General features: G+C 31.7%; 3 protein-coding genes across 5 annotated transcripts; 1 reads left to right on the forward strand and 2 right to left on the reverse strand.

Annotated features, from left to right (window-relative positions):
* Positions 1 to 390: 390 nt before the first annotated feature.
* Positions 391 to 2027, reverse strand: LOC127257873 (heavy metal-associated isoprenylated plant protein 23-like). The gene is made up of 2 exons (XM_051284371.1): positions 1648 to 2027; positions 391 to 901 (listed from the first exon to the last, which is right to left on the reverse strand). Exons 1-2 carry the CDS (start codon positions 1811 to 1813, stop codon positions 603 to 605), a joined length of 465 nt encoding a protein of 154 aa, XP_051140328.1. The 5' UTR covers positions 1814 to 2027; the 3' UTR covers positions 391 to 602.
* Positions 2028 to 6050: 4023 nt separating this feature from the next.
* LOC127258109 (aspartic proteinase-like protein 1) lies at positions 6051 to 11679 on the reverse strand. Of its 2 annotated transcripts, none has more exons than XM_051284764.1 (10): positions 11074 to 11679; positions 10072 to 10210; positions 8538 to 8779; positions 8199 to 8426; positions 7985 to 8123; positions 7396 to 7466; positions 7204 to 7303; positions 6777 to 6837; positions 6631 to 6702; positions 6051 to 6519 (listed from the first exon to the last, which is right to left on the reverse strand). In XM_051284764.1, the coding sequence occupies exons 1-10, from the start codon at positions 11391 to 11393 to the stop codon at positions 6308 to 6310; spliced, it is 1584 nt and encodes a 527-aa protein (XP_051140721.1). In that variant the 5' UTR covers positions 11394 to 11679; the 3' UTR covers positions 6051 to 6307. The 2 variants fall into 2 exon arrangements, with proteins under 2 accessions (XP_051140721.1, XP_051140722.1); XM_051284765.1 differs by having other exon boundaries at positions 10072 to 10184; positions 11044 to 11238.
* Positions 11680 to 12206: 527 nt separating this feature from the next.
* LOC127258110 (60S ribosomal protein L30) lies at positions 12207 to 14338 on the forward strand. 2 transcript variants are annotated; one of them, XM_051284766.1, is made up of 6 exons: positions 12207 to 12347; positions 12441 to 12546; positions 12657 to 12758; positions 13052 to 13120; positions 13724 to 13792; positions 13865 to 14338. In XM_051284766.1, exons 1-6 carry the CDS (start codon positions 12327 to 12329, stop codon positions 13903 to 13905), a joined length of 408 nt encoding a protein of 135 aa, XP_051140723.1. In that variant the 5' UTR covers positions 12207 to 12326; the 3' UTR covers positions 13906 to 14338. The 2 variants fall into 2 exon arrangements, with proteins under 2 accessions (XP_051140723.1, XP_051140724.1); XM_051284767.1 differs by lacking the exon at positions 13052 to 13120 and having other exon boundaries at positions 13865 to 14335.
* The last annotated feature ends 379 nt before the right edge of the window (positions 14339 to 14717 follow it).

Raw genomic sequence — 14717 nt, forward strand, 5'->3', positions numbered from 1 at the left:
GTGTTTAATATTTATCTTTTGTTTATTTTATTTGAAAAAATAAATAAATAACATGCGCAACCTTTTGAAAGTGTTTTTGTCCTAGAAAGTTGGTCGATAAAAAAATGACAGAAGAATATTCTCAGCTTGAACTCCTCTAATGCATTTGTGCCAATAATTTGTTTTCTTCGATTACTTTGAAACTTATAAATATTTAGTTGTTCTTTTAACTTCAGTTTTCGTTTTCATTAATAAAATTATGTTTGATATTGATCAACAAATTTTCTTCAATTATAGCATAAAATAAGATGGTTAAAAAAAGAAATGAGTATATGCAAATTTGCTTACCTATTTAATTAATTAACCTAATTGTTAATTTACTACACGAACCCCTTGAATACATCAAACTCATAAACACACACTTTCCCTCTTCTTGAACATATCAAATAACATACATTTAATTTCAACCATATATAAAATGGTATTCAATTCCCACATCATCCATAACATAAATTAGGACAAATGTGGTGACAAAACACAAGCATCAAACTAATAAAACAAAATTAGCTGATCAAACACATTACTACCTTTATTACAAACCCTTAGCCAGCTTGTTAATTTTTTTACATTATATTACATGCATTTGGATTGTCATCACTGAACATGTCCATGTAAGGCTCCTCGTTCTTGACAAGTGTTGATGTCGCCGGAGGATTGTCCACTTTCCTGACAAATCCCGGAGGCGCCTTCTTGTCGTATGCCTGAGGCGCATACGGCTGAGCAACAAGGTTGTATGGGACATATGGCCAGATCTCCGCCTTCTTCCCCGTCGCCTTTGCTTTCTTTAGAACCTTACTTTGATCAATAAAGCCCGTCACGGTTACCTTTTGTTGCTTCCTATTTATTTCCACAGATTTAACTCCTGAATGATATTTTTTGTGAGAATACACAGTGATTAAATAATCTAATGAGCAAATACATTAGGCATAGTCAAATTGTCCTATATAGAAAAGTTATGGAGGGAATTATATATTTCTGCATTTTATGAACTTAATCATGGCATTTGGTGTCATCCAAAATTGAATATTTTGAGGAAAGGGTCCCTTTTCTACAAGAAAAAACAAAAGTGATGCAAATAAATACAAAATGTTGATTACCAAACACAATAATCATCTAAGTATTGTTTGAATTATTCATTCATTCAAATTAAAGCAAAGACATCGATCGTGTTTTGGTGTGTTTTGAAAATAATAAACATTTTGAATTAAAGTATGTATGTTGATTGTATTTTTATGTGAAAATGTCATTTAGTCGAGATGTCCTGTGTAAGTCACTCGCACATGAGAGATGTATTGGCGGCTATATAAATAGATATTTAATGTAATATTTTTATAATATACGAAGTGATAGTCCGAATAATGTGTGTTCGTTTGGATATTTTGATTGTGTTCTACTATTTACAAGTTTTTTTCAAAAATATTAAATAAAATAATTGTTTTTAAAAAAAATAATATAATATTAAAAATTAATTTTATATTCAAATTTTTACTATTGAAATCAAAATTCAAAATGAATCCCCCAAACAAACATACCCACTTAGGGTTAAAAAAAAAAAATCAAAGAGAGAGAGATGTGGAAGAGAGTAATGAGTTAGAGGAAGGTACGTACCAGTGAGAGAAGAGAGGGCATTCTTGACTTTAAGCTCACAGCCATCACAGTCCATTCTGACCTTCAGATTCACTGTCTGCAGCTGCTTCCTCTTCTTCTTCCTGCTGTGCTTTTGGGCACTGCTCACCAGATCAGATATGTATTCCAGCGTTCCTGAAACACCCATTTTACTTACTGATATAATTTTATGCTTTCAGATTTCAATTTGATCGGCTTTTAATTATTTTCAAAGTTTTAAGGTTAATTAGTTCAGATCATCCATATACATATATATATATATATATAGAGAGAGAGAGAGAGAGAGAGAGGACTGAATGAATAAAGATGAAGAAAGAGATCGAAGAGAAGCAGCTTCAGAAAATTGGTAGAGAGACTGCTTGTGTGTGTGTGTATATATAGAGACATTTTTAAATATATATATATATATACATATATATGCAGCAGGTAAAGTTGCAGGTGGCCCCTCAGGGTAGGGTACAAATAATACATACATATGTGTATGTATATATATAATAGTACTAATAACCATGAGGATTACTTTAGTTTAGTAGCAGCATACGACCAAAGTACAAACACATCTAGGACAACAATAATAATTTTCTTTAACATTATTCAGCCATTGTCGTATAATATTACAAACTTACAATATGCCAATTTATATGTATTGCTATAATTTTCTCTCTTTTTCTTTTATTTGAGAAACATGTCGTTACTCTTCGAATAATATATATACCGTAGACCGATAAAACGTAAAAATTGAACTCATAACCTCACTATCATAAATTCATCCCACAATGGATAATATTAATTCCTTTATTAAGATAGTTTTCATTTCATAATGAACTACTTCAATTGATCATTACGTTGGTAATAGTCCTTATGTTAAATCAGATTGTTGGGGGTGACGTAATGATTAAATAAATTTAAGAAATTTAGGATTATGGCCAGATATTATGCAGTTGAATGATTTTCAAATTCACCAAAAGTTAAGCACTGTGAGAAAGTGACACAATTATAGTATTTTATTTTATTTTATTGCTAAAAATTGGGTCGTTGCTGATAAGGTGATTTTAACCTAACAATTCTTTATATTTTGAAGGTAACCTTTAGTGTTGACTTAATTTTAATTGGCCACTCACAAAGATGTCTTTAGTTGTATGTTTTTATAATGGGAATGGTTTGCTCTGATTTGGAGAAATTTATCCGGACATCATACATAAAACAATCATATAACACAGATAAAAATAAATATATTGTGTAAAACAAATTACTCCCTCTATCCTATAACAAAGTATCCATTTTTTTATTTTAGTCCGTAACGTAATAAAATATTCATTTTCTTTTTTTAGTAACTGTACTGTCTACTTAACATTACAAATACCCTTTCAATTTACAATATATTACACAAATGTCATTACCTTTATATCACACATACTAACAGATATAATACTAATATTTCTAAAACTACGTGCAAAAATCAAATAAATACTTCTTTTTTAGACGGAAGAAGTGTATATTTTCTATTTATATTGGTGTGTTATACATAAATAATTATATGGTAGAATCGAAGGTATTATGCGAGACTGTATCATATGTATATAGTTTATTTATGTGATGTATAAATTATACTCTTTTCGTCTCAGAAAATGCGTCTTATTGGGTGTCTACACAAAAATTAAAAATAATAATATTTAATTAAAAATTGATATAACGTATAATAATTTGAGTAATAATTATGGATAATTTAAAAAAATTAGAATAATTTTATTAGAAAGTGGATACCATAGTTACTAAATACAAAAATATGACCATTGTTATAGGTGGAACGAAAATTTAAAAAAAAAAATAAAGACAACTGTTTGGGGATAGAGGGAGTATGTTTATTTGTTGTGCTGAATTTTAGGCACATTAACGGCCGTTTATTATTATATATTTGCATTACTTATTAATTCAAGTATCTAAAGACCATCCACATATTTTAGCCCACAAACTTCCCACTATATTGAGTATCATTTTACCATTTGTATTTTTTATAGAAAATAATAGTTCATTATAATATTTAAATAAAAAAAATCATTAAATACATTTTTTCAAGAAGAAATTAAACCTTTTAATTATAGTCTATTAAATTTTGGTCTATATATTTCGAATATGCTGAAATATTATTATTTTAATATATATATATGTTATTATTATATGGTGAGGTTGATGATGCAATTGATGAACTCATCGATCATATTTTGGCATAACTGACACGATACGTACGTAGTTAATTATTTCTTTTTCAATTCACCTCCAAAATAAATGAACGATGGAAAATATTGCCCGCAACTACACTACACTACACTAAATGTATGAGTTATACTAATATTTTATTAAAAAAAAAGTAAATATTTATATTGATAGTTTTTAAAATAATACTACTATAGAAAAATGATGTCAAAACTAAAATTAGAATTTATCAAAACATAGGCTTTTAACTTTTTTTAAAAAAAGTAAAGTCGAAATTCACAATTTATTATTTTTTAAATACGTACCGTAAATCTTTAGCCGGACATAATAGCCTCTAAATTAAACCAATAAGTCTACGTCTTGTCATTTTTTGTTGTTCAAACATAAAATATTTATTTTTTTAGCAGTATGGACTTCACTGCACATTACAAGTATCTTCATATTTACACTTATTTACATCAATATTTTCACATTAACTTTACACATTACGGAGATAAAATACTTTTTATATATAAAAACGATATTTATATTTTTTTAAGTAGACAAAGGAAGTATATTAAACATCTATTTATATTACAATATTTTAATTTAAATGTATACTATTTTTCAAACCCTAAACCCTAAACCAAAATTGGAAAAGTGAGTATGATAGAAAAATATTTTAAATATTTTATATACCACACAAAACATTAATATTTTGTGAAGTAATAATAATAATAATAATAATAATAATAATAATAATAATAATAATAATAATGTTGAATTAAAATTTAAGGATGTTCATGTATGTATGCATACATATTAAATTGCAAGAATGATAAGGACATGTTTGGTTGGGAAGAAACAGATACAGCTGGCATTAATTAAATTGTGATTGATAGAGTCCTGTAACCATAACATAACATAACATAACATCATTTACCCTATTTTTTCCTCTTCTTCCTTCCCTTTATTTTATTTTATTTATAATATAATCTTTATCATTTTTTATATAAATACATTATATTTTTTTTTCCCAAAAATATAGTAACAAGAGTAAATGAATCAAAGATTGATACTAGTATGCTTCTTTAACAACGGAATCTACCTATCATTTTTGAGATATTTAAAAAAATAATAATAAAAACTTTATTCTTATATAAAATTTTCCAAAAGTTTTTTTTTTTTTTTCTTTTGCCTTGTATTCAATGCACGTCAAGAACTTAATCATACATCATTTCAAAATTTTCCAATAATTCAATCCTAGTTGAAAATAATTTGGCTAGTTAGGCACTTGTAATATCATATTTACTTATTTGTTATTTTATTTTAGATCTTGAAAGATTGTAGTAGATATTTTTGAGGAGCAATTATTTACTTGCAACTTCCCATCAAATATATTATACTAGTATTGTTGTTCAATCAAATTAAAGGAGGCAAACACTAGGTTTCAAATTATTATAAGGCTATTTGATAGGATAGGTTAAAATATCTCTCTATCCCTATAAAGGTAACTATGACAAAATAATTTACCTCAATGGGCAAAAGTGAATGGTGTAGGGCTCTTACATGGTACTAATTTTATTGAGACAAAATGTAGTACCAAAAAATCAAAGTAATTGAGCAATATTTTGAAAGCCCATGTCAAAACTTTTGGAATATAATAATATAGCTAAACTAGGGGTTGGGGTGTAGGGAATCTTTACTTATATATATATATATATATATATTCATTTATTTTATCTAGGGGTTGCATTTATCTATCATGTATGACAATGGAAAACAGAGAATGACCACTACCAGTAGATAAATAGCCAAAGTTTCAATCAATAAAGGGAGTTGTAGGTTCACAAAACAAAGAGGGCTTCATTGTCACATGCCTTTATTTACTTTCATTCTTTCAAACTTGAAGACTTAAATCATCATCAAGAATTCAATGTCATCTCCCTATTGTACTATAAAGTACTATGTAAAATTTCTTTTTAAAAAAAAAAATTAAAAAAAAAAAAGATTATATAGAAGAAGAGTAAGCTATTAATGATAAAATTAGTACCTAACTGTGACATTACTCATATAATAGAGTACATATTTTTATATGTTATATAAAAACATATGCTTTATAATTTTTATATTATTCTACTGTAAATGTAAATATGTTTATTGTGTTAAAATCAATAATATACAGAGCATAATATATATAATAGTCCACATAACTAGGAATATGATTGATCTCAACACAAGATAACTAGCCATTCTCTCTCAGTATGAATGATGCATACATAATAGTACAACATCAAAATTGAAAATAAATTACACAAATTTTACAGACTACTACACAAATTACTCTCTCTCAAAGTTAAAAAATAGCCTAGATTTCGACTACGAGACTGAGAATCAGAATTTACATATATAACTACCAATCAACACCATGTTGGTTTTCATATATATATTATGAGATGTGTGCGATTAAAAACAAGAACAGATTCACCAAACCTGACAAGCATGAGGCCGAGGACTTGGAAGGTGTCCTTCCAGCAACTGCCGGAGCGACAGCACGGCCATTGGCTCCACCTTGTTGCGCCGTTGTGGGCAGGGAATTAGGGGAGTTGCTATTACCTGATGAGTTCAACGGGGCGCCGTCTTCGTAATCAAGATCTTGGCCTGATCAAATGTACATAGTGAGAGATTAACAATTGCCCAATACCCTCCTGCTCAAGAATAAGAAAGTATCCCAGAAATATTTTAAGTAAAGATCTTAATTAATTTACTGACAATTTGAGCGCAACCAGCCCAACTTGAAATTTTCCCTATCGAACACAATCTGGTATCCAGTCATGAAGTTCTCTGCAAAGGACAAGGATAATTAGAGGAGAAAGTTTCTCTCAACTGTGTTGAATTAAAAGGTCATGTTGCCTTACGTCCAATTGTCCCAATGTTTTCTTGCGTCGGTTGTATTGCTAAACAAAATCCAACGGCACCCTGTGCCAAGCATGTCAACATTGTGAGGAACTTTAATCCAATGCATCAATTTAAAAAGTAGTACAGAGGTATTCTTGCAGCGCCAGCGAAATGTTTTCATCAAACATACAAAACACCTAAGCCTAATATCAGGCATTTCCACATTAAGAAGAAGTGATCATCGAAACAATTGTACCAAGTTAATCAGATTGATTTTAGTGTTTAAAATCCATAAGATGTTATCCAATGTCTACTAGATGATTAAGTCGATAGTAATCTGATTCTGCTGACTCGTTATGGATAATCAAATAAAATCAGGGCATCAAAGCATAACACTAACAAAATATACAGAATATTTGTGACAGTTCATAACAAGTACGGGTCTACCTTGGTGCCGTAGATCATCAAAACAGGATTGCTGACAATGAAACCGCTGGATGTTGCAAACTTCAGGGTCAACGTAGGAATCTTTGGCATTTCCTGAGAGCTGTTAACCATAAAACAACGAACTGTAGAATTGTAGTAGACAATATATGATATCGAGTGGATTGAATTTTGAATTCCCTATGGAAGACACACCTGGACTCGTAACAATATTGCCAAGGATAACCTGGAAAGCTTGCTTTTGAAGCATTTAGTTGTCTATCAAACTACACGCAAAGCAGTAAAACAAACTCAAGGTTACTGTAGACTTGTCCAAACGGTTCTGAACCACAGGTTACAGTTTCTTAATATGTCAAACCTTCTAAATAATGATTCCAGATTTAATAGGGCCAGTTTAAGTTCAAAACTGCTGGTTAAGGTTCGACAGCCTGTTTTTAATTTTTATTTCTTTGGGCTTCTTTGTAGATTTTTAACTAGGCATAATTTTTTCCCTCTAAATAGATCAAATCAATATATATTTTTCAATTTTTATATTATACTAAAAGTTAATTTTATATTCAAAAAATTACATCAAAAGTATTTATATCAGGTCAAAAAGCTAATTCAAATTCAAAATTTTACTATTCAAAACTCAAACCCCAAACAAACACACCCACAGTTTTTTCAATTTTGGTTTGGACGGATTTAGTTTAATGGTCGAACCGTTTGGATAAGTCTAGTTACTGCAGACAAGAAAACAGAATCACAGATGAAACTGAAAAAGAATGCAGTGAATAAAATATACCTCGTCAGCCACTTTCTTATAGATTTGATCTGGGATGAATGTGAACGATGACCCAGTGTCGACCAGCATTTCAAAGTTCATTAGGTTAAGACAGGAGCTCCCAATACAGCAGTCATCCACTCCAACAATATATGTTAAACTGTAAATGCAAAACTGAACTAATTATCAATATACTGACAAAAATATGAAAGAAAACAATGGGTTTTGATGTTACTTCTTTCCATCCAACGGCAAAAATGGTGTAGTTTGTTGGTCTGCTAATCCCATGTCCCCGAAGAATAGTTTTCCAGAATCATCTTCACTGAAACATAGCGAAAAGGAGTTTCGAATATATCCAGATTTTGCTAGAATACTCGGGACCGAAATTTCTCCAAGCCCCAGACCCAGAAGACCATCAGGTGCAACTCCAGATAGGTAACCACCAGTTTGTTTATTACCACATCTGAAATTGGAATATACAATTATGTGTCAAAGACAAGTAGATAGAAAGATCAGTAATATTAATTCAAGGTAGTTCTTGAGCACAATCAAATACAATCACTAAAAAACACACCCAAAAATAACTGGAGCCCTCACAAATTTGGTGGATGCATCAGAATGGGTCGATATTAGATGTAGAATATCTTCGACAAGAAATCCAGAAGTGGATGTATTAGGTGAATAATAGTCAATGGTATATGGACATTGCTGTCCAGGACTAGGACAATTTGAGCCCAATTCACATAACTGATGACCACAAGAGATTGATTGGCTTGTGCTAGAGACAAAAGGGCTGTACTCATTGAGATCTTTGTCCTGCATAATAGAGGCTACATAAATGGGAAGCACCATGAATCAATCATTTTGAATAACAGATTAGCAATTTAGCATGATATTAGAAACTAGAGCTTTGTAGACCTTTCTGGAATATTATAAATTTTCACACATTCTTTGTAGCACAAAATATGAAAACATCCGGTTTAAATCAGTGCATCCATCATGAAGTGTGTGAATGACTAGCAGATTATGAAGCTCGGCTTATTGAATGAAGACCAGAGCTTTAAGCAGACCAAGTAAATGGTCAATGGCTCAATTCACATTTTAGCTTATGTTATACATGAATATTAACATATCAATCCCATTGCAGTAGAGGTTCAAACTCATAGTGTCGAGGAAAATATTTGATGGTGTTGTTCTAGACTGGCTGTAGCATAAACTTAATAATATGATACCTAACAGATGTATTTTAACAAAATACTTGAAATTCTCTATAAATCTTGTGAGACAAATCTGTCGCTTTAATTTAAAAGATAATCAAATATACTAAAAATAAACATCAAATTCAAAGAATATAGACACTTTAATGTGCCTCTGTGTTTTTCAATATAATAGTTTCACATATATTAAATCATATATCCATTAGAAATAAATAAAAGTATCTGCACTTAAATATTAGGTTCCTTTACACACTAATGGTGACTATATCTGATATTATCATTACATCAGTGATACTACTGTTGGGAATTATTCAGTAACAATGGCAAGTTATATAGATAGAATAAGTACCAGACTATTATTTGAGATTCACCTAGTGATATGATTGATATGAGCAGTGACGTGAAGTCGTGAACCGAGGTTTCTAAAGAAAAAGTTATAAATCAGCTGTATAGCATGATTTCAATGGGACAAGTTATAAGTCTAAGTACCACACTGCACGAATACAATCATAACAAGGGACAGATAGAAAATTTTAACAAAACAACCTTCCCGACCCTACAATAGGTTTGCGCACTAAGCATATTGTGTCAGAGCAAATTGGCTGGAGAGGCAGTTCTTTAGTATCCAAACCCCATGTAAAAGTATTCAAGCTCCCATCAAAATAAGACAACTAAACTTGAACTGCAAATTCAAGTGTATTCTAACAGAAATGGGAGAAAATTTATACACGTGAACGAGCAAGTGTTCACGCAATTAGTGCCCTAAGGCTACATCATGTAATAGTTTAATATATTTTCATTATTTTGTACGTGCAGAAAAGAACCCAAGGAACGTGAAATTGAAGAAAAGAGTTGGGTGAACATGGAATAATTGAAAGAATAGCAGCATACCAGACTGCTGTAATAACTGGCAGATAATGGTGCACATTGCACACAATCACAGGGAACCCAAAACAGATCACTTCCAGCATCCAACGCCACTAGGAAAGAAACTTTTGGCGTGCCTACATCAATCCACATATAATGTAGCCTGTTTACAATGGGTCAATTACAAAATGAGACAGAAAAATTGTACCTGACCAAAACAAGATTTAAAATAATAAAATAAATTAGATACAATGTGATTTCTTATTCAATGACTTCTAAAAAGCTGTTTATGGCCTCAATTTATATTCATGCACCATCCAAAGTTACACAACAATAAACCTTATTTTCACTAGTCATGACAAAAGCTCATCGTATGAATGTAGTATTCAAATATTTACCAGAAGAAAACCTACTGTTTAACCCCATGTCTTTTTCATGAACTAGTTGTGGTCAGTGTAACCTCAAATCACAAGATAAATTAATCAAAGTCGGAATAACAGAACATCAATTTTTGTTACGCTCCCATTATGCAATCCCAAGCCAAAGAGTAAAATGAATGATAAGCATTCCCAACCGTATTATCTAAAAACATCGATTTGGTTTTTGCTATATCGAACTTCAATAAGAATCAATGTGTTAAAAGTTTTCACAGCAAGATCAATGAAAAAGAAATCACACAGCATTATACCATTTTGTCAAGAAAATTCAGCATTACAAATTACATGCCACCACACACAACATTTTCAAAAAAACTTTAGCTCTGTAAGCTTCTCCTAGATCAGATTCAGACACGCAAGACCACACTAAATGTTGCCAGAAAATTGCCTTCAAAACCCCCAATTCAATCTTCAATTACCTTTAACTACACATTAACCATTCAAACCTATTTATCCAGAATCCACCATTATTGATGACCGAATCAAATAAATGCGTTCAAATTCAAACACGATCCATAAAAGAGGTACAATTAAAAACCAAATAAAGACGCTTTTATACTGTGTCTAGAGAGAGAGGGTGGATAACGACCAGCCGAAGTCATTTCCGAGGGCTAGCGAAGCGCTTCCTTCAGAAGGATAAAGAATTTGGAACTGAGGCTTCAATTTCAACGTCTGCCGCTGCAAGTCGCTGCTCAAGAGCCGCCGGTAGTACTCCGAGCTCCGCCGCCTCGGCCAAACTGGAGCTTCAGACACTCTCCCGTTCTCCAAAGCTTGAACACCCCGATGCGCCTTCACTTCATCCGAGAACCTGTGCACTAGCCTCCCGGAATACACAACCCTCGTCGCTAATCCGCTGTAAACCCAGGAAATCAAGAATAACCCCAGCAGCAAGATTAACCGAATCTCCATGGACAGAGAGAAAGGAGATCGGAGAAATGCAGATTCTTTATATCAGCACCATACGCGCAGTCGATAACAGACAGTTGATTGAAATGGAGCGAGGAGAGAAGCGTAGGAGAGGCGGAATATGGTAGATTGATTGCGCAGGTTTGGTAAGCAGGGTTTGTCACTCACACAAACACACAGACACAAGTGGGGGTTGTGAAGAAGAAGATGCTGGGCAGAAAAGTGACGGGGCGAGTCGGGAATGATGAGAGCGCATTGCAGCGTGGCGCATTGTAAGACGCTCCTCATGTGGAAAAAGATGAAATCATAACCGTTTGTTCATTACATTACGGTTTGACATTTATTAATTTTGATTTTGTAAGTTTTGTTTTAGGGTCCATTATTTCCCATTCCTATTTTGCCCTTTCTTATTCTGCGGGGAAGGGAATTGGGAGCGCCACTAGAATTTGAGCTTGATTTGATTGGATACCGATATTCATTAATATAAATATATATTAATAAAAATTATATAATTATATATTTTAATTGTATATTAAAATTTTTAATTTATATTTATTTTAATTTAAAATTATTTTATTATACAATAATTATTTTTATTAATATATTTTTAATTATTTATTAATTATACATTTTTTAAATATTTTTATGTGTACAATAAACAACAACATGAGAGAGTAATATTTAATGTAATTTTTTTTAAAAAAATTTAAATAATACCGGAGTACAAAATTTGCCCATTATGATAATTATGAGTGGTATAATTGGAAATTCACAGCACAGGTAATAATGCCATTGATTTTTAACCCTAAAAATCTCGACGACGAATAGACTAGGGCTGCCGTGCAATATTTATTACCTTCGCAAAGCTGGTTACATACTTGGATTGGATCCCGCACTTTCTATCGGCGGCGGAACCCTAGCTCCACTCCGATCATAATGGTGGCGGCCAAGAAGACCGTAAGATTCTTCCTTCGAGTTTCTTTTTCCGTTTATACACTTGCTTGTTTCTCAAATCTTGTTAATCATTGGGTATGGTTATACGCATTACAGAAGAAAACTCATGAGAGCATCAACAACAGGTTGGCTCTGGTAATGAAGAGTGGAAAATATACCCTTGGATACAAGACAGTTTTGAAATCACTTCGCAGCTCGAAAGGTATATTTGCTTCCATCATCTTTTGCCAATGAATCGATTTGTATACAACTAATTTGATGTTTGTGTGCTTTTGATTCTTTTCTTTTTACGAATTTGATTGATAATTGTAGGGAAGTTGATACTTATCTCCAACAACTGCCCTCCGCTTAGAAAATCTGAGATTGAGTATTATGCCATGCTTGCAAAAATTGGAGTTCATCACTACAACGGAAGTACGTTGTTCATTTCTACCCAATTTACCCGTACCAGCTGTTATCTTTCTTGCTTACTATCATTTTCCGGTCTATTTTCTCAATCATATGTTATATTTTGTTGTTTTTGGACTGCTTTTCCACTTTTTTTTATACATCTATGCATGCTTTCAGTTCTGGTAAAGGTTAGAGGGTTTAGGGATTGAAGCTAAATTGCATTGTAGTATTAAACTAATATGTTCATGGTTATATTTCTCCTGTTCCATATATATCTATTTATGTTGATGTTGGAAATATTTTGCTTTCATTCATAGGGCATTTTTTTTCGAGGAAGCTGGTTTGTCTTGGAAAGCTTTTGCTCGCCAAATTTGCCCATATAATTAGTAATTATCATCAGAACAATGTTGCTCCTTTTCTCTGAACCATGTGTGGTTGCTTTGTTGCTATATTAATTTTGGTAATGTGCATTTTATCCCTCTGTCGATTTGTTTTTTGTTGGCTAATTAAGTTATCCCTCTGATTTTTTTTGTTTCAATGTTAAATTTTGCATTAAGGCTGGAAATTAATAAAAGAACAAGACTTTGTTTTGAGTTGTGTCTATGCCATGTGCATTTTATCCCTATGTCCGATTGATTTTTTAGTTGGATACATCAGTCTTGGCTACACTCAAATTGCAAAGTTGTGTTTCAAATGTTCAATTTTGTGTGAAAGCTGGAAATCAATTAGAGACAAACCTTGTTGGCAACAAGACTTATATATCTTGAGGAAGCTTTTAACTTTTACAGTTGGAAAGGCTATTCTTCACAAAGGATGGTAGCATTGATATGATTTAACACATTACTATATGGTCTGTAATACTCGGTAGGAAGTCTCAACTGTAAAAAATCCTATTAAACAATCTAGAAACTTTTTGTCTTCCTTACCTGGAGACATGGTTATTATAAGTACAAGACTTGGATCTGACGAAATTGTAATTGAATTACCAGATAATGTTGATTTAGGAACTGCCTGTGGAAAATACTTTCGAGTGTCATGCCTCAGCATCGTTGATCCAGGTTTGCATTAGTTTATTGTTATTTGTTATATGTGACTAGAATTGTATTATCAATTGCTTCTCCTCAATGTAGGTGATTCGGACATCATCAAGTCACTGCCCGGTGATCACTGAGAAACGATGGACAGTCTTTGCACCTACCTTTCATGTGTCGAACAGTGTAGGTATTGGTAGAAGTTTTCTATCTTTGCTTTTGCATTATTGATGCAATTTTTTTAGATATGATGTATTTACGGGATCTTCAAATAGATGTTGATCCTTTTCCGTGGGAGTTCTTGAATTTAGAAGCACGGGTAGTTGATATGCTGATTGATTAGGCAGCGGGTCACCATATGGGTCACCATATTCTTAGCCTGATGGATGGACCCCAGAAATTCTTGGATTTCTTTTGACAAGTTTTGCAGTACATTTCTAGTTATTCATTGCAAAGATGCAACAATGCATTACAACCATGGTTTAATATGTTTGTAGTCACATATTCATTAATATTTTTAGTTAAAAGTGAATGTTCTGCTCAATTTTTTATTATTCAAGTGTTAATTTATGACAATTTTGATGTGAAATCAGTGTGATGACTGTTTCGTTCCTCAGCAGCAAATTTTCATATTTTTTAGACAATGATTCATTTAGTTGGTTGAGATTAATAATTTTTTCCAATATAACCATCGCCTATTCTGTCACTAAAACAATTGACCGATGACGTATCATTTATGCATACTTCCATTGAAGATTTTGACCTTAATTTTCATTAACGCCTAATAAAATTATTGAAGGATATGATTTTTAATATTAAATTTTTTTAATAGTATTTTGATTGCTGTAAAAAATAAATATTATACTTTTATTAAAAGTAGAAATGAATAATTGTGATTTTGATTTTATAATATATATAACACACACCCTTAACTAACTTCTCATGATTTCTT

Source organism: Andrographis paniculata, unplaced genomic scaffold (assembly GCF_009805555.1).
Source record: "Andrographis paniculata isolate CXL003 unplaced genomic scaffold, ASM980555v1 Contig59END, whole genome shotgun sequence".
Taxonomy (NCBI): Eukaryota; Viridiplantae; Streptophyta; class Magnoliopsida; order Lamiales; family Acanthaceae; genus Andrographis; species Andrographis paniculata.